This window comes from Lagenorhynchus albirostris, chromosome 17 (assembly GCF_949774975.1).
Source record: "Lagenorhynchus albirostris chromosome 17, mLagAlb1.1, whole genome shotgun sequence".
Lineage (NCBI taxonomy): Eukaryota > Metazoa > Chordata > Mammalia > Artiodactyla > Delphinidae > Lagenorhynchus > Lagenorhynchus albirostris.
Genome location: NC_083111.1, coordinates 47264406 through 47283718, shown reverse-complemented (window position 1 = coordinate 47283718; position 19313 = coordinate 47264406). Strand labels below are relative to the sequence as shown.

The 19313-nt window shown below is 43.4% G+C and overlaps 1 protein-coding gene across 8 annotated transcripts in view; it reads right to left on the bottom strand.

The window, feature by feature from the left end:
- The window catches only part of GRHL2 (grainyhead like transcription factor 2), a 163652-nt gene that overhangs the window by 13728 nt on the left and 130611 nt on the right, over positions 1–19313 (bottom strand). For 3 of the 8 annotated variants that reach the window (XM_060127422.1, XM_060127429.1, XM_060127424.1), the window contains 4 exons: positions 15936–16023; positions 15304–15443; positions 10651–10682; positions 222–316 (listed from right to left, as the gene is read on the bottom strand). In XM_060127422.1, the coding sequence (XP_059983405.1) occupies positions 222–316; positions 10651–10682; positions 15304–15443; positions 15936–16023 (355 nt within the window). Of the gene's footprint in view, positions 1–221; positions 317–8712; positions 8846–10650; positions 10683–15303; positions 15444–15935; positions 16053–19313 lie in introns of those variants that run through there. The other 5 variants (XR_009536312.1, XR_009536313.1, XM_060127423.1 and 2 more) reach the window with 5 other exon arrangements.

Genomic DNA, 19313 nt, shown 5'->3' with positions numbered 1-19313 from the left:
AATCAGTGCCCAGGAAGAATAAATGTTTGCTTAGGGTGTTTAAAAAGATAAGGTTTAAAGCAAAGGAGGAGACTGTGGACTTCCTGGGTCAATAAAAGCATCCCCAGGCTAGCACGGAACCACAGGGACATGGGCCGGGCCGGGGGTTCTTCTCAGTGAAATGTCCCCACCACCATTCCTATTGGAGCAACACCGGGGGAGGGCCTCAACGGGAACAGTACCTCGCTTCATCCCTTCTTCCTTCATCTGCTTAGAAGGTGCTGGACCAAACTCCTCTTCCATGGGCCTGAACATCCGTTTCACAAGGACACTGCTGCTAGAAAAGGTGAGGAGAAAGTGTTAATTAAGGAAGGCACCCGGGGTGCCAACAAAAAGGTGTATGGATGTGTCGGTCCCTATCTCTTCCCTTTGTTTATGCCATCCCTTATCACGACTGGATCCACGCACCAACCTCCTGCCTCCCCCTCACCGGTCCCAAGTCTGCATGTGGGGCAGAACACACATGCCAGTATCTTTCACGCATGGCCCTGAGACATCCTCCTTGCTGCTGAACATGGATCCACCGAGGTGGGGCCTCTGGGTTTTACCCATTCTGTTCTGCACCTAACCCCCCTTCCTGCTCAGAAGACCAGGGCTGGGGACGCGGGCCTGAGCCCTGTGTTTGTGTGGTCTGCAAGTTACACAGCCCGTCCCACCTAGCTAGGGCCTGGGTGTCCTGCACTTTCTCGCCAGCCCCGAGGGCACAGCGTGACCTCTGGAAATGGCACGGGCCTGCCTCGCTGGTTCTAAGTTATGAGGCTGCCCTCGGTTCCTGCTGTTCCACAACTCCATCAGCTTGGAGCAGAGGAGACTGCAGTGGCTGAGGTTCCTTAGACCCGGCCCTTCCTCATGGGAGAGGGTTTCGGTCCCCCTTCCTGAGGGCCCACGGGTCCCCAACTGGCCAGTTCTGGTGGCTCTGCATTTCCTCCCAAAGTCTCTGTCTCTCTGGGCACTCTAGGGAAGGGAGGGCTGTTCCAGAGGAAGGAAATTAGAAGAACAGATTGTCACTGAAGAGAAGTCATTGCCGCCGAGTGTCCCCTCAAACTCATATGCTGAAACCCTAACCCCCAGGAGGATGGTATTCAGAGGTCCGGGCATTGAGAGGTAATTAGGCCCTAAGGGTGGGGCCTCCATGATGGGAGTGTCTTTATGAGAAAGGGACACCCTCTCTCTTTCTGCCGCATGAGGACACAGCAAGAGGATGGCGATCTGCAGGCCAGAAAAGGGCCCCCACCAGACGCTGCCCATGCTGGCACCCTGATCTCAGACTTCCAGCCTCCAGAACTTTGAAAAATACATTTCTGTCATTTAAGCCACCCAGTTTATGGTATTTTGTTATAGCAACCCAAACTGACTAAAACACTGAGAAAATGCCCCTGCATGGAGTCTTATGGTCCTTTAAGCCCTCAAGAGAGCAGGTGTAGGTTTTTAGAAGACTTTAATCTCTCTGGGGATTCCTGGAACCAGGCACATGAAGCAATGCCAGATAGGCAGTTCTGCAGAATTGTTAAGACATGAGATCTGGGGTCCAGACTACCTTGGTTTAAACCCCTGCTTTGCAGACTCACAGACATAGAAGACAAACTTATGGTTACCAAAGGGGAAAGGGCGGGAGGGATAAATTAGGAGTTTGGGATTAAAATATACGCACTACTCTATATAACATAGATAACCAGAAAGAACCTACTGTATAGCACAAAGAACTATACTCGATATCTTATTGTAATAATCCATTGTAATAACCCATAACCTATAATGGAAAAGAATCTGAAAAATTATATGTATAACTGAATCACTTTGCTGTACACTTGAAACTAACACAACACAGTAAACCAACTATATTTCAATTAAAAATTTAAAAAATAAACCCCTGCTTTGCAATCTACTAGCTACGGAAACATGGACAAATTCTTCAACTGCCCTGAACCAACAGCCTCTTTAAAAGGAGGATGTTGAGAGGCTTAAATGAATTCAACATAATGTAAATTCAAACTCACAAAGTTGCCTGATACATTTTAAGTACTACAGAAGTGTTAGTTAGAGATGATGATGATCATGATAATTAAAGTTGGAGAGATTTGAGGAAGAGACATAACGGGGAAGAGTACATAAGGCAGACAATTTAAAAGAGCTCAAAGTTTCCATTCACTATCAGATAGCAAACAGCCCAAACTACCACTTTGGCCCAATTTAAGGGCTAAAGTTGGAAAAGCTTCCTGCATCAGAGACTGACAATTATATCAATCCCAAGCTTCCAAGATAATATAAAACCCTGCTCCGGGGCTTCCCTGGTGGCGCAGTGGTTGAGAGTCCGCCTGCCAATGCAGGGGACACAGGTTCGTGCCCCGGTCCGGGAAGATCCCACATGCCGCAGAGCGGTTGGGCCCATGAGCCATGGCCGCTGAGCCTGCGCGTCCGGAGCCTGTGCTCCGCGATGGGAGAGGCCACAACAGTGAGAGGCCGGCGTACCGCAAACAAACAAACAAAAAACCCTGCTCCAAAGCCAAGTCCCTATTGGCATCATTGTCATTAAGAAGTTCTTTTTATCAATTCTCAACTGGAGCTAATGGTGGGGTCCAGTGGTAGAAAGAACACATGGTATAAAACTGTGGACAGTCCAAAAAGTACTTCTATTAATTCTAATAGTTTAAAGTATTAAACCAACAAGGCTTTAAATTACCATCTTCTACTCTAGGTGGTCCAAAATTATGTTTATGAGCCCTTAATAAGACCACGCTTTTCATCAAAGCACTTTACATCTCCTTGGTCAATTAAGTCTTATGAACACTCTGTGAGCCAGCAGCGCAAAGACCAATCTTATCCCTATTTCGGTGACGACCAAACTAAGGCTCAGGGCGTTATGTGTCTCATGCAGGGCAACGCAGCTAAAACAGTGAAACAGGCTGTTGAGAGAACCCAGCTCTGAGGAGCAACCTCATGATAAAGTACTCGATAAATCTGAGATGATGATGAGTGAGGGTATGAGAAATGATATTCAGAGTCAGCATTCTATTTTATTCCATAGTAAGTCAAACTATGGAAATAGCCAGAAGAAAAACTCAAACTCAAGTCCCAGCTGAAGGTGGTAATAAGTTTTTAGAGCACTGTTCCCTCTATCTTTCCCTCACTTTTCTTTAAAACCATAAAAGCGGGTCATATTATTCTGTCATGTCTTGGAGCTGGACTGACCATGACCCTGGGAGCAGAAGATTAAAAATCTATTGACATTGCTGTCAATGACCAGTAGGTTAATGATGGGTAAATAGCCTGAAACATCACCAGACACTCTTTCATGTTGTGTTAGGGTTCCTAAACTAGGGATTTTCTTTCTCTCATTAAGAAAGATTTATTTACATTTTTCCAGGTCTGTTGACTTTTGACAGCACCCCATTCTGAGCATGACAAACTTTGCCATTAAAATAACATCTTGGATAAACCACATTTCTCTTGGGAGTTCAGAAATGTTTTTTCACACTTGCAAATCTATAAACCCAGTAGGAGTCAATAAGCTTGTGTGGTCTGAATTCAATGGTTTCATTTCTTTTTAAAGCAAGGTGAGAAAAAAAGGGCAGAAATGACTGCCCAATTGATAGAAAGAGTAAGGATTTCAGGTCTCCTAATGTCCTGTTCAATTACACTGGCTTGTAGCACAAAAGGACAAGAACAAGGAGAAGGTGCTTTCTCTGACATCAGTCTCCATCCCGTGGGCACAACATGTTAACATGTAGAGGGACTCCAGTTCCAGCAACATATGAAATCATTGCTTTGTGGGGTCAATGTCAGGGAAAGCAAGTCCCTGAGGTGTAAAAAAGGATGGCCAAGTTTCATCAGAAGAAAAACTGGGAAGGTGTTTGGATCTGAAGCCTGTCTCTAGACATACTTGGCAATGTTGAGCCCTACCTATCAGGCTGAACCACACTAGGCATCAGTACCTAGGTGAGGAGGTACCAAAATAAAGCATGGAAAGGAGGTGCAGGCACCATGGAGACATAGTTTGTCTAGTTCACAACTCTGCTTCTGGCCTGTGTAGGCTGATGACCACATCTGCCCTAAATAAATTAACATCCTTACCCTTTGTTAGCCTCAGAAAAGAGGAGGTGCTCTTATGTTCAAGTCCTCACAAAGTCTTTCACATTATGGAGTAGAATCTCAATTAGTTTATTTTCAACAATAAATCACTCTGGGGAAGAACCTATCATCCCCAAATGACTTTAATCAATGCTAGTTCAGGGTCTTGATAGAAGTTCATCTGACACACTCAGTACACACAAACCAAAATCAACAAACAAACCCCACATATGTTTATAATTATGGTAGTTAAGCGCTTACAATTGAAAGTAGTAAATAACTAGGTCAGTAGGCCCCAGAGGAAATACAGATATTTCTGTTTCTGGCTAAGATGTTGTATCTTGTGGCAAACCAAGCAATGTTCCAGCCAAGAACGATGTAAGTAACTGTAAATATATATACATATATATTTAATCTTATTGAAGGTATTGGACACTACTGTTGAGTCGGCCAGAACCTGAGAGCTGAGATCTCAGAGGAGAAAAATGCGAGAGGTGAGCTGATAGTCAGTGGGCCACTTTCCTCTGGAAGCATTTGCCATTTCTCAGCTGGGAGTAGAGGATGGTGATCGCAGCAGAGGCACATACTTAATGGCAAAGAAGTCTGCACAGCTTTTGGCAATCTTACGGTGTTAGAGAAACAGAAATTGGTGTTTAGGGCTGCAAAGTTATTCAGGACTAATAGGAAAACTTCCAGAGAGTAGAGAAGCACAGAGAAGTAAGCCAGACACTGCAGTATTCCTTCCCAGGTATTTGCTAAGTTTTTAAGCTGCACAGGATGAGAGAGTAAGAAGTTAAGCAGAAAGCCCTTGAAACTCATAGAGGAGGCTTGGGTAGTCTCCCCATGCTAAGGAGACAAAAATTGAACTTCAAGCTCCATGAAGGAAAAAGACCCATAGAAAGTCCCTCAAAGGTACAATCTAGGAGTTAGGATGAATTAGAGGTCATCTGAGGTTAAAATAAACTGCAACCCAGCTTTGGGTCAGTTCTGTCCCTGACTCAGTTATGGTGATCTGTTAACTAAGGCTACATACCAGATAGGGAAAACCTTCATAAGGAAAAATATGGTCATCCAGAGCCTCCATAATTTTTATGCATATTGTTCATCATTCAATGATTATCAAATATTAAACAGGACCAAGGGAAAAACATACAATAGAAACACACCCAGATAACATACTTATAGCACAGTTATTATGTTCATGAAAATAAATGACAAGACATTTAGAATTGAAGTTCATTAAAATAAACCAATTAAGTGGAAGTCCTAGAACTAAAAAGTGCAATAATTGAAATTAATAACTCAATAGATGGGTTTAGTATATTGAACCTAGCAGAAGAGAGGATTTGAGAGGTCAATAGAAAATATCCAGGCTGGAGCATGGTGAGTAAAGAAGATGGACAGTTTAGAAAAGAACATAAAAAACATAGGGACAGAATAAAAAACTCTAATACACATTTAGAGTCTCAAAGGAGTGGGGAGAGAACAGGGAAGAGCACTATTTGAAGAGATGACAGCCAAGAATGTTCCAAAACTGATGAAAGACATCAACTCACAGATTCAATGAGTGGTATAAAATACCAAGCAGGGGGAAAAAGAAAGTACAAAGAAAACCCACACGTAGAAACATCATAAAAAATTTGAAAACCTGAGAGAAAGAGAAAAATTTTAAAGCAGTCTTTCTCAAATGAAAGAAAAAAGAAAGGGAGGAAGGAAGGAAGGAAGGAAGGAAGGAAGGAAGGGAAGAAAGAAAAGATTACATTTCAAATAGCAACAATAAGACAGTTGACTTCTCAACAAAAAATGATGGAAACCAAAACTGAAAGAAAGTAACTGCCAACCTGGAATTTGATACCTAACAGAAATACCCTAGAAAAGCGATTACAAAATAAAAACATTTACAACAAATAAACAAATATGAGAGAATTCTTTGCCAAAAGTTCCACAACAAAAGAATTATTAAACAGAATTCTTCTGGCAATAGGAAAAGGATCCCATGTATAACAATCACTTTGCTATACACCAGGAACTAACACAACATTGTAAATCAACTATACTTCAATTAAAAAAAAAATAGGAAAAGGATCCCAAAGAGAAACAGAGAAATAAAGGAAAGAATGAAGAGCAACAGAGAGGGCAAATGTAGGTTAAATTTATTAAAAAAGGCAAAGCTTAGTTCTAAGAGTCTTTAGTTCAAATCTTCTAATTTGCAAAATGGCTAACTAGTATACAAGCAAGAATAACTGGTACTAATGTAAGAAACTGATAAAAATCTGCTACTCTGAGGGATGGTAAACATGATTTTCATTTCCTTAAATATTTTCTAAAAATCTTCCTTGTATATCTGATGCAGATTTGAGTATTATTGGGTGGATTTTTTTTTTTTTTTTTTTTTTTTTGTGGTACGCAGGCCTCTCACCATTGTGGCCTCTCCCGTTGCGGAGCACAGGCGCCGGACGCGCAGGCTCAGCGGCCATGGCCCACGGGCCCAGCCGCTCCGCGGCACGTGGGATCCTCCCAGACCGGGGCACGAACCCGCGTCCCCTGCATCGGCAGGCGGACCCCCAACCACTGCGCCACCAGGGAAGCCCTGGGTGGATTTTTTAACTGCAATATCTAACAGTAAAAATAAAAATACATCAATTGAAAAGGGGGTGGGCCTGGAAATTCCCCAGTGGTCCAGTGGTTAAAATGGTGCTTTCACTGCCATGGGCCTGGGTTCAATCCCTGGTCAGGGAACTAAGATCCCACATGCTGAGCAGTGTGGCCAAAAAAAAAAAAAAAAAAAAGAAAGAAAAGGGGTTGGGCTTCTTACAAGTGCATGTGAATCAATAATTATCTTGAAATAAAAGGTTTGATTAAAAACAGACATGAGGATGCCCAAATTTGCCAAGAATCCCTGTGCCCCAAATGCAGTGCAGAAGCCACAGAGCTGCTAGACTTGAGGGGACCTCACAATAGACTGGAACGGGGGACACCTCTGTGGGGACCAGTGTGGACAGAGGATTAAGGCAAGAATGGTTTTCCAGGAACTAGAGGTCAGATGGAGATGGATACCAGATCCCCAGAAATAATGGAAATAGAATTTCTCATCATGCATGATATTTGAATATCAATTTAAATACTGTTTCAGGGAGCGTAAGGCCCTTCCCTCTTCCCCATGAGAGCCATTCATGAATCCCCGGTTAAGGGCTCAGCTCTACAGAAAGTCCTTTTTGTCTGGTTTTTCTTTCCATTTTTCTTCATCTTCCTCTCTTCCATTTCTCAATGAAGTATCATTTATTTAGGGCCTGAAAAGGAACCTTGGCAACAATAACAGCTCTGTTTTTTGAAAGCATCTTCCATGTGTCAGGGCATTTTATGTATTAATGCTTCTAATAATTCTAGCAGGTAGGTATTAATATTTGCTATTTTTAGATGAGGGAACTGAGGCCCCAAAAGGTTGTTATCTTAAGTTACACAGCTTGTAAGATCAATGCAACACTCAAATCATGGCTGACTGGCTCTAGAGCAGTGGTTCTCAAACATTGCGCGCATTAGAATCACCTGGGGACTTTAAAAAGGTCTCCATGCCTGAGCTGCACTCATCTGCCAATTTAGTCAAAATCCCCGGAGACGGTCCCTGTATGTGAGTATTTTTTTAACTCCCCGGCTTGATTCTGATACGCAGAGAGAGACCTGCTGCTCAGAGATGGTGTCCAAAAGCCTCTGTATCTGTTGTAGCCCCTGCCTAGGAAACAAGCCTGCATGGGGTCTGTGATCCCCAGATTCAGCACCAGAAGGCACCCCAAATACTTATCACTAGACAGGGAGGCAGGAGCGAACAGGTGCTCCTCTTTTCGTTTCGTTCAGGTACTTAGCTGGCGATGGCTCCCCATCCCACCTCATCTGAACTTTCTCTAGTTTCTCTCTATAACTGCTGGCGCTTCAGGCCAAAAAGCTCTCTTCCTCATGAACAAGTCCGTGTCTGGCCACCACTCCGGCTTTGGAGTAGTCGGGAGCGGGCCCTGGTGCACCTGGGCAGGCTGTGTCCTCCAGCTGGTGGCTGCCTGAAGGACGCTCTCCAACACTCAGTTAGATGCTTTAATACTAACTGATTTATGCCTGGCAGGGAGAGAGGAGAACTGGCCAGACAGTCCTGATCTGATGAAGGCTAAGCGAACGCCCATGAAGGTGGTTCTCCCCAGGGCTCGGTGAACTGACCCCCTCCGCCAGGTACACTCTCCTAGGCTTGTCACAACCTGGGTCCGGAAATCCAAACGGTGTGCCTTTGTCAAGGCCAGAGAGCCATCACGATGAGGGCCTGTCTCTGGATGATTCCTTGGCAGCCACAGATCAAGAATTACGAGGGTTAGGTGACGGGGCGTGATGGCTAAAGGCAGGTGATGGGAGTGCAGCTAGACCCAAGTTCAAATCCTGCCTCTGTCACTCACCAGCTATGCGGCTTTGAAGCTTCCTGACCTTTTGAAGTTTCAGTTTCCTCATTATAAAGTGGAAGTACGTATAGCATCTTCCCTATGGGAAATTTGGAAGAATCCAATAAAATAATCCATAGAAAGCACTTAGGACAGTGCCTAGCCAAGGTGTCCAGTGAATGTCGATTACCACTTTTACATGTAACCACAGCCAAGTCCTACTATGTGTTAACGCTGGGCTCCAAGGCCGCCCATATTGCTCAGTCGAACTCTAATGAGAAGATGGTTAAGAGTAAGAGCCTTGGGCCTCAGGCCTCAAGATTCTGCAATAAAAGAGGGGAATTGTTACAGAGAGGCCAGGCCAAAAGAGGTCAAAGTAGGTCAATTCGCCACCTAAATGTTGCCGACCTACAGGGAAGGACAGTGACGCTGAGGCAGATTCACAAGCGCAGCCTGCACGTGCAAGAGCATTTAGGTCCCAGGCATTTCTTATTCATAACACTCAATTTTCTCAAAAGAGATCTTACAGATCGTCTTACACAAAACCCTCATTTTACGATGGAGGACACCGAAGCCCAGAGGTCAGGGAGGTGGCCCCAGGCTTCACACGGGTGAGCGGCAGCCCGGGAGTAGAACCCGGGCTTCCTCAGCTCAGAGTCAACGTTCTTTCCGTGACACCAACCTGTCCTTTGTAAACTACGTGAACAACAGATTACAATTGCTCGTGCTAAGCGTTTCTGTCCATTCCCACCCCTGGAATATATTGCCTCTGTACCAAGACGAAAAGAACAATCTAATTATGTATTTAGAAAATTTGGAACTCAGAATCTAGAGGTCAAATCCTGGACAAGGCGCTGCTCCTAACCAACTAGGGAATTATTCGACTCTTCTGAGGTCAAATCCTGGACAAGGCTCTGCTCCTAACCAACTAGGGAATTATTCGGCTCTTCTGAGATCCTCTATCCTTCGGAGGGTGGCACACTTTTTCTGTAAAGTAAATATTTAGGCTTTCCAGGCTAGACGGACGGTCTCTGCTGCAACTACAGCAGCGCCTCTGTACTCAGCTCTGCTGTGGCAGCACCAAGACAGCCAGAGACAAGACACGAAGGCATTAACGTAGCTGCATTCCAATTAAGCTTCATTTATGGGCACTTGAACCTCATAATTTTCAAGTGTCATGCAATATTATTCTTCTTTGGGATTTTTTCAACCATTTAAACATGTTTGCAGACAGTACAAAAAGTATTAGGCCTTGATTTGGCCCTTAGGCTATAGTTCCCTGAGCTCTGCTCTAGGAGATGAGCTCAAGAATATCTGCTCCACTTACTTCACTTTGAAATGTTTTACAAGTAAATATGTTAATTGCATAGGGAAGAATAGGGAAGCCCTGGTTTGACTATAGTTTGAAAAACCAGTGATCTAGAGAGTTTAGCTATACACATGCAATTAATGCAAACCAAGACTTTAGTTGTATATAAGTAATGTTATGTAGATGAAAAATGAACGTAGTTCTAGATTGCTTTAAGAGAAAAACAGTATCCAGGTCATAAGAAGAAATTATCCCAATATAATCTCCAACTCCTGTGCTTCAGAACGTGTGTATTTCTGAGAGCCAGCTTTAAGGAGACTATTAACAAATCTAGTGGTACCCCCTGGAGGGGGAATTAAGATGCTGAGAGGTAAAACTATGTCTGAATGAGGAAGAAAGGTTGAGACTTATCCAGAGAGCAGAAATAGAGCTAATGGGTCAAAAGAAGACAGACATCAGTTCAACAGACAAACTTACTGGAGCTGGAACTGGCCAACAGTATCATGAGTATCAGAATATTCCCATCACTGGGAACATTCAAGTAGAAGCTGGCTGACCACCTATCAAGGATGCAGTATATTGTGCTACATTGCCTAGAAGACATTGCCTAGCAGTATACTGTGCTACATCTGCCTGGAAGGAGAATGGCATTCCCCAGCCTCCTTCCCGACAATCCCCAGAGTCAAGCCTTTCCTAGCTCTGAGTCTGGAGGCTGAGCAGACATTCTCACCCCCTGCCCCATTACCCTGTGCTTGGAAACCCATTTCTACTGACATGAACTGACTTTGGGTGCTTGAGTGAAAAGACTGAGTGTCTTACCCTTCTCGTTCATCATCCGTGTTGTAATACACCTGTGGAACAAAACAACAGGCTTACTGTAGTTTGGACACAAGAAATGGAAATATATTACATGATGCATAGACTTTCCTAAGGCATTACACTGTCTCAAAAAAGACAAAAGGCAAATCTGTTTAATGATGCTGCACATGTGTGTCTGAGGAAATACAAATTTAACCTCTTCACCGTCTCCCTAGGGTTAATTCTTAGATTTTAATGAACTAAAATTGGAAATCAGTTTACCTATAGCCCTAAGCCAAATCTTGCTTTTGACATTAAGGAACTATTTTAGCAAGATCTAAAAATCATTGTTTACGAAGGCCTTGGAGCAGGGCCTGTGAGTAACCAATCCCATCCAGTCCACAGGAGAGCTGACTCCAGACAGAGTGCTTTGGAGAAGAGAGCAGAACAGGAAGTCCCCACGGCAGTAACCCCAGGCCTCTGTTTTTTCCCCAAAGGGACCTGGGTTACCCTGGCATCCCGCGACCACAAAAATCTAGGAGTCAACTACCCTCAGGCCAGGAAAGGTCATTTAGCTCTAGGAGGTGTTCTGGCCAGAAGGAAGAGACTTCTTTTGGTGGCCAGCATGGCAGCAGGCAGAATCAGATTTAAAGACATTATGAAGCATCCTTATTTTATGCAACTCCGGAAATCCAGAGGGTATCCGCTATGGATGTTAAGTCCTCTTCATCCAATTATTTATGACAATTAATTGTGGGCCTTTTGTGAGCTTTAACTATGTGCTGCAGGACCATTTCCATCTGGGTGAAGGATGAAACTCAAGTTAGTATCCAACATTCACACATTAACTTCAAAGTCACCTCTGCTTCTAATCCATTTCTTCACTGTCCCTGCTACAGCCACCTGGGAGAGAAACAGCTGTGTCTAGACTGACACTCTCCGTGGAAACTTTCTCAAAGGCTCGTGGCCGTTCCTGGGATGCTGCCAAACCCAAACTTAGTTATATAACAAAGCTGGTTACCGGGAACTCTTTGGGAATGAGTCATTCTAGACATTAGCTCGGATTTCCACAGGGAACTTTTTCCTCTTAAACTTTTTAACGTCTATGGTTGTATTGTATACTTTGTTTCTTCTTAAACAGAGAACAATGAAGGTAACACGTTTCCTCCCCAGACCCCACGTTTCAGTGTGGCATCAGAGCACTGACATGTGCTAGTAATGGGACTGTCTATTTAGATGCATATAGAGTGACCCACATAAGCAAGGGAGCCTGAGCCATGGCACTGGACACACAACTGGATTTGGAGGAAAAGTTCCTGATGTTGGCTTGTCTTTTGCTGGTTTCTTTAAATGTGGCATACTACATCCACCCTGCTGCACCACCCTGGTAGGGTAATGGACAGCTCTCTGCAAAGGTGACTGGTGACCCAAAGCTGGAAGCAGCCTTAAGTGTCCTCCTGGCCTCCTGAGCAGCCTCTGCTGCACCGTCCCTATCACCTCCTTGCACTGTCATTTCTCCTCCTCTCATGTAATGACCCACTGTTTCTTCCTGGTTGGCTGTAGGGCTTATTGCACGAATTTAATTTTTAGACAGTGTTTCTCAAACTTTAGAGTGCATAAAAACTATCTGGAGAACTTCTCATAAATGCAAATTCCCAGAGTCCCCCTTCAGAGATTTTAATTTGAAAGGCCTGGAATGGAACTTGGGAACCTGCATTCTTATCAAGAATGCCTATACTTCCCTGGTGGCGCAGTGGCTGAGAGTCCGCCTGCGGATGCAGGGGATATGGGTTTGTGCCCCGGTCCGGGAAGATCCCACATGCCGCGGAGCGGCTGGGCCTGTGAGCCGTGGCCTCTGAGCCTGAGTGTCCGGAGCCTGTGCTCCGCAACGGGAGAGGCCACAGCAGTGAGAGGCCCGCGTACCGCAAAAAAAAAAAAAAAAAAAAAAAAAAAAGAATGCCTCTGATCTGGGGGATGGAGGGTTTACAAGCCACAAGTGGGGAGACGGTTCTTCAGGGTGTGAGGGAGGAATGATGTCCTCCCTGTGTTCAGGTGGCTAGAGGAAGGCTCATACCCGCCAAGTACATGTTATCCAGTGGGATAATGCCTCTGCCTCCCACCGTTTCTCCCAAGCTCCCCTTGTCCCTTCTTTTTAAAGGCATTCCCGACAGAAGCCACAGTGCGTATCAGGACTTCAGTGCGAGGAGAGGGAGACTGAAGATCTCCACAGAGCCTGCACGTTGGGTTCATGCCCTCATATGAGGTTTTGATAACCGTCTGGTGAATGTACCACCCCACAAGTGAATCAGTGAGATAATGAGGGAGCAGGGGACATGTGGGCTGATAGTGAAAAGCCTGCTCCCCAGGCCACGTGACCAGAGCGGAGGTGCCTTCAGCGTGGCTCGGAGCGCTCACCGACCATGAAAGCTAAACAGCTGCTTGCCCCGCAGTTGTGCAGGGCTGCCGCGTGGCTGATTTTACCAGGCTCACGCCTGCAGTGGGTACCATGGCCCTTCCTCCCCTACCCGCCCCTGCTCCCTTAGGGTAAAACTGGCCCAGCTTTTGATCTGCCTCAACTAGCTCTCATTTTGCCTGTCAAAGTCAGCCAAGCCCTGTCCCATGCCCACTTCTCACGCCACGGCGCTGCCCTCTTCCCTCCTGCCTCTGGACCCATCTCCCAAGGCTCGCAGCTTTTCTAAGAAAAGGCAGCCTTTCAAGTTCCAGCCAGCTACACAGTAGGCGCTCCTTTCCTTCGGCCAAGCAAGTCGATCAACCACAGGACATTCACCCATTGTTCCAGAGCACAGAAGAGTGTGTTCCTTTGTTGCCTGAAGCCCAGGCAGGCTCCCTAACTGAGCCCCTTAACTCTGACTCCAAGGCCACAGGGGAAGCCTGAGGCTCTTCAAGAACAGCCCCAGACAGCAGGACTTCACTTCGCAACGCCCCAGGGGACGCTGACTGGGCTGCTTTGCAAATTGCTGCAACCAACCCACGGTAAAGGCTACACTTTCCTTCTGATTCAGCCACAGGCTAGGAGCCCAGCTCGGGATACGGAGGGAGCAAGTGAGGCCAGAGGACTGACAGTCACGAGCAGTCAGATTTGGTCACTTTTCCTCTTAGGATTCATTTACAGCTTTGTGTATTTCAGAGAAATCTTGCCAAGAGAACAGGTCAGGCTGTCAGTTTTGACACCGGGCTGAAGCCAGAATCACACCAGTAAATAATAAGAGCAATTTAACTCAGTTTCCCCCTCTCTCCTGGAAGGTGTGGACACCTAGCTTCAAAAAATCCCATGTATTTACGAAGACTGTAAATACACAAATCACCATCATGTTCTTGGGAATTAAAAAATAATAAAAATAGGTGCTGGCCCTCATAGCTTAATAAATCATAATATTCTTCCTTTCTTCTTTGTGTCCTTTTCCTATCAAACAAGCAAGACAAGATGGGAATGCTACATTTTAGTGGAATGCACTCTAAGAAAAAACTATGGGTATTTTATTGCCATGTTGTGTCAAAAACAGCAACTTTTAAAAAAAGCCCTGGTTGTACAACTGCTTTGTCTCATACACAAAATATTCTCCAGAAAGAGAAAGTTAAGCTGATAATGATTTCTGCTCCTAGACTAAGGTCAATTCTAATGAGTGTGTGAACACTTAGAATGGAAGAAAAACTGGAATGTGTCATTATGCACCTGTTTCTCAACAGACCTTTCCTCAGAGGACTCTGAGTTTAAAAGAAAACTAATCAATACAAGAGTCACTAAACCCAACTGGTTTGGTGAAAGACAATTCTGGCTAACACTGGGGAAGTAATTATCTCACACAATTTTAATTCATAACATAAAAAATGTAATACTAAAGACATTACAAAAAGTCATCCATCTCCTAGCCCTACTCATCAAGTATTACAATTTGTCTTGTTCGAATTCAGGTATATATTTGGAATCACAGTATAGATACAAATGGCTATTGTACTTTTTTCCCCTCTGAACATTATCATAATGAGTTCCTATGTTGCTACATAGTTTTCATAAATATAATTTTAGTGGCTGCATAACATTTCATCAACTTGAGCTACCATAATGAGTTAATTATTGGATCTTTATATAATATTATTTCTATAATTTCACTTATAGATATACCTAGAAGATAGGAACTTTTTTTAAAAGGCTTGTCTACAATCTCATTTTTCTCTTGGTGTGAAATTATTTACCTATTCAATGGAAACTGTTAATTTACTAAGGGAAAAATTGTTGATAGAGTTTTATTTAATCAAAGAATTTTTCCTCTTGGGCAACTTTCTAAAGTTATGGTTGCAGTTCAATTTCCCACCATTAGATGGAGCTTCATTGCATCAGGTGGATCCCACATGACAAAACTAACAAAACAAAACTTTTCTTACAGGTTATCAGCCTTCTTACTTTCTTCCTCTTTCATTGCTTTGTCAACACTTCGAGATTATCAGCTCACTCTCACCTTCCCCTTAGTAAGTTGGTTTCCTCTCCTGAGACATTCCTTTCTATAAAATTCCATTTTCTGTAGGGAAGAGCTGACTTTTTGTTGAATTCATGGGTTTTATTTTTAAGATCAACAGTGCCTGAAGTGATGCTGTCTTAAGGCTCTACCAGCCCAGTGAATGGATGGCAGGCAGATGTTAGCAGGGAGGCCATACCTGTCCTGTCCTCTGCAGGTTTGCAAAGTGAACATCGGGTATGAAGAGGACGGGCTGGGAGTGCAGATCAGGCATTGTCTTGAAGTAGGTGATGTCGCTCTTCTTCTGTAACGGTATCGCTGCCAACTTCCCATCAGAGGCTGGACACAATCACAAAACCCATAAGTGAGAAGGTTGTGAATGACTAAACTCTCACCTGTAAGATCTGATCTTAGCTAAAGTTCATGATTGTCTCCTATGAAGATTCCCAAACACCATAGATGTGAACACACTTTAAAAGCTTCCCCTCTCCCATCACCAAACCAGCAGAAAGAGAGTGGACTTGGCGTGAGCATTCCTGAGGGGGAGCTCCAGTCCCCTCTTGCCCTCCTGTCCCTCTCTGTGCCCTAGATTCCTTGTCTGGAGAAGGAGGATGTTGGTCTCCTTGACATTAGAAAAATCCCTCCTAGTTCTAACATTGTGATCATGTGATTCTATTTACGTTTAACAGGGACAGTTCGCCCCTTCTCCACTGCTAGGGAAAAGCAAGCCATCCATTGCATGTCCATATTTTACCTGCAACCCACTTCTTTTCACCCATTCCCCAGTGGACCTGGCCCAGACAAAGCCTACCCCTTCGCAGCCACACTCACAGTTGTTGCACTGGGTTTGGGAGGCCTGGCCTTTCCCCTTCTTCCTGTTCTGCTTCCTCTCTTCGTCTCGGATTTTTCTTTCTGCTCCCTGACAGGGAAAAACACATGCAGACAATGCTAGGCATGTTACCAGAGCAACTGTCTGTACACAAGCCACAGGGATAAGAAACAAAACGTGGGGAGGTGAGCCAGGCAGCCCCGTTTCCGTCCTCCGGCGAGGTCAGGCCTCCACTCTGAAGGCTGAGACTGCTCCTTCGTTTACAGTACCTTGTTGACCTCCAAGCGATCCCACTCTTCCCAGAGTTCCCCCTGTTCCCTATCGCAGTGAAGCCGGTTAAGTAACTTTACTGATTATAATAAAATGTGGTAGGATGAAGCATCAGCTCGTTAACATCATTCCTGGGCACGGAGGGGGGGCATTAAAGTTGAGTGCGAATTCCCTATAAAATTTTTCCTTTGCTCGTTGGTATGGAACTATAAAAAGTCATTGCAGTAGAGGAAATGAGGGAGGGCATAAGTAAACTACAGAGGATTTAAGATCATTTTGTACATACAAGTATGATTTGGGGTTTTGTCTTAATATGTTCATATGCTCTTGGAGATGGTGCTCATTTGACCGAATAGAAAAGAGGCTGGTCTATTTGCCTCCTTTTTGCTCCTCTGTTCCTTGTATTTTGACTTTTTCATTGGCTTCTCTTGCCAAATCCATCTGACTTAACCAGTTGACCGTCACCTTATGTCTCTTGCCTTCTTGGCCGTCCATGATTCTTTGAATATCTTCTCTTTCTGGTCAGCTTTGCTAACTCGTTTTCCTCTTCTCACTCCCCAAATAGACATTCCAACACAGTTTCCTTTTCTTTTCTCTCTTTCCATTCTTACGACAGAAGAATTCATCTACACCCATATTTCCATGATGCTCTAGACAGGTGACATCCAGATATATACTCCCAGCCTAGACTCCTCCCCTAGATTTCAGATCTGCATTTACTGGTCCTGCCCTTTGTGGATTTAAGGGATAGTAAAGTAAGGACTGGCCAGCAACCTCTACCCCTAGAAACTGCCCCCAAGTTATCACACACTAAAGAGATAGATTTGAGAGTATACAACTTACTCCTTCTGTTAAACACACACACAAATCGATTAAAAAGCAAAGGACGAGGATACTTCCCTGGTGGCATAGTGGTTAAGAATCCGCCTGCCAATGCAGGGGACACGGGTTCAAGCCCTGGTCAGGGAAGATCCCACATGCCGCGGAGCAAAGAAGCCCATGCGCCACAACTACTGAGCCTGCGCTCTAGAGCCCGCGAGCCACAACTACTGAGCCTGCGCGCCTACAGCTTCTGTTCCGCAACAAGAGAAGCCACCACAATGAGAAGCCCACACACCACAATGAAGAGTAGCCCCCACTTGCCGCAACTAGAGAAAGCCCACGCGCAGCACTGAAGGCCCAACGCAGCCAAAAATGAAAATAAATATATAAATTTATTTTAAAAAGAGGCAAAGGACAAATTGGTGAATATACTTGCAATAAAATATCATATAAAGTGTTAAATCATTAATATATAAATAATGATTCAAATGAAAAAAACAACTAACATACCAATAAAGAAATAGACAAGAGCCATGAAATAGGCAATTCACAGAAAAGGACACACAAATGGTTTGAATTAAAACATTGAAATATAGAGTTTGCTTATCAAATTGGCTTTTTAAAAAAAAGTTGATTCCCAATTCTGGCCAAAGTAAGGCCATGACACAACAGGGATGTATGGTCAATCAAGGTATCCATCATGGCTTTAGAGCTAATTCTTGAAGAATGAGTGATTACAGCTAATCCTGATGGGGCACTGCCTCTGTGGCAGGTGAGTTCTAAGAGCTTTACATAGGTAAGATTTGGATAGTTATAATAGTTTAATCACATATTTTAAATACGCATTTTTATGCCCCAAAACTTCTTACTACCAAAAGGGAGTAATTATTTCACAGTGCTTCAAGTTTTGAATTGTCACTGAGGTTTATAAACCATAGAAATTCATAGAAAGAGGGAGAAAAAATATAGAAATATTTCCTTTGCAAGTCTCTTCAACATATACTAAGGTTTTGTAGAGTTTTTTGTCTAGATAACGTATAATATTTTCAGAAAATAAAGTGTTAAATGCACGAACATGACTTTGTTCAAATGGGTGTGAAATATAAGCAAAAGGCCCCTATTCATTTTTATTGTGTCCAAGTAAGACATTTTTCTCTGTATTTGAAAGACTGTACAATATGGTATTTGATGTAAGTAGAAATATGGAAATTCATCTATATAAACTACAACTCACCAAAGACACACCCCAAGGTTTGTCAAGCAATTTTATTTTTAAATTGGTGTTTTATTTTGTACAATTGCTATGAGAAAAAGGTCTGAAATTAATCTGTTTCAGGATTTATATATGTTCAATGTCAATTACTAGGAAATAAAATCACCTGCTCATTATTTTACAGGTATTCTTTGATATGCCAAATCCAAAGGATTAACATAAAACATAGAGCAGCTCTCCATAGAGTCTAGCCCTAGTACCACATCTACGTAAGAAATTCCTGCCCAGAAGGCTCAGATATCAGCACACCAAAACAATTCTGATAGTATCCAAACTTCGAGAGCCACAGTTCTCATATCTAAAATAAAGCTTTGACTTCACAACGACCCAGGGCAGCTTTGATACATTCAATTAACATAGAGAAAGCATCCTTGAACATGACCTTCCAAGAATTCCTTTCCTTCCTTTGATTATTTGTGACCCAAAGCTTCTAGAAAATAATCTTTTCACTCTCATTAAAGCACAAAAAAGTCTAGTTCTTCCAGAATAGCATATTTTCTGCAAACACCAAATTTATCATTTGAAAATAAATTCCCCAACTTATATGTTCACTATGGAGGGTTAAATTTGAAAAAAAAAATATGCCTGAGGATTTCCTGATTATATTGTGATCACTTTTGCCACCTTTTGATGGGGATGGCTATCTTTATTTTTTTATTTGGCACTTAAATTGTTTCTCTTAAATTTATTTTAAGAATGTGGACTTCAATAAAATGGATAACCTGGAAGAAATGGACAAATTCTTAGAAAGCACAACCTTCCGAGACTAAACCAGGAAGAAACAGAAAATATGAACAGACCAATCACAAGCACTGAAATTGAAACTGTGATTAAAAATCTTCCAACAAACAAAAGCCCAGGACCAGATGGCTTCACAGGTGAATTCTATTAAACATTTAGAGAAGAGCTAACACTTATCCTTCTCAAACTCTTCTAAAATATAGCAGAGGGAGGAACACTCCCAAACTCATTCTACAAGGCCACCATCACCCTGATAGCAAAACCAGACAAAGAT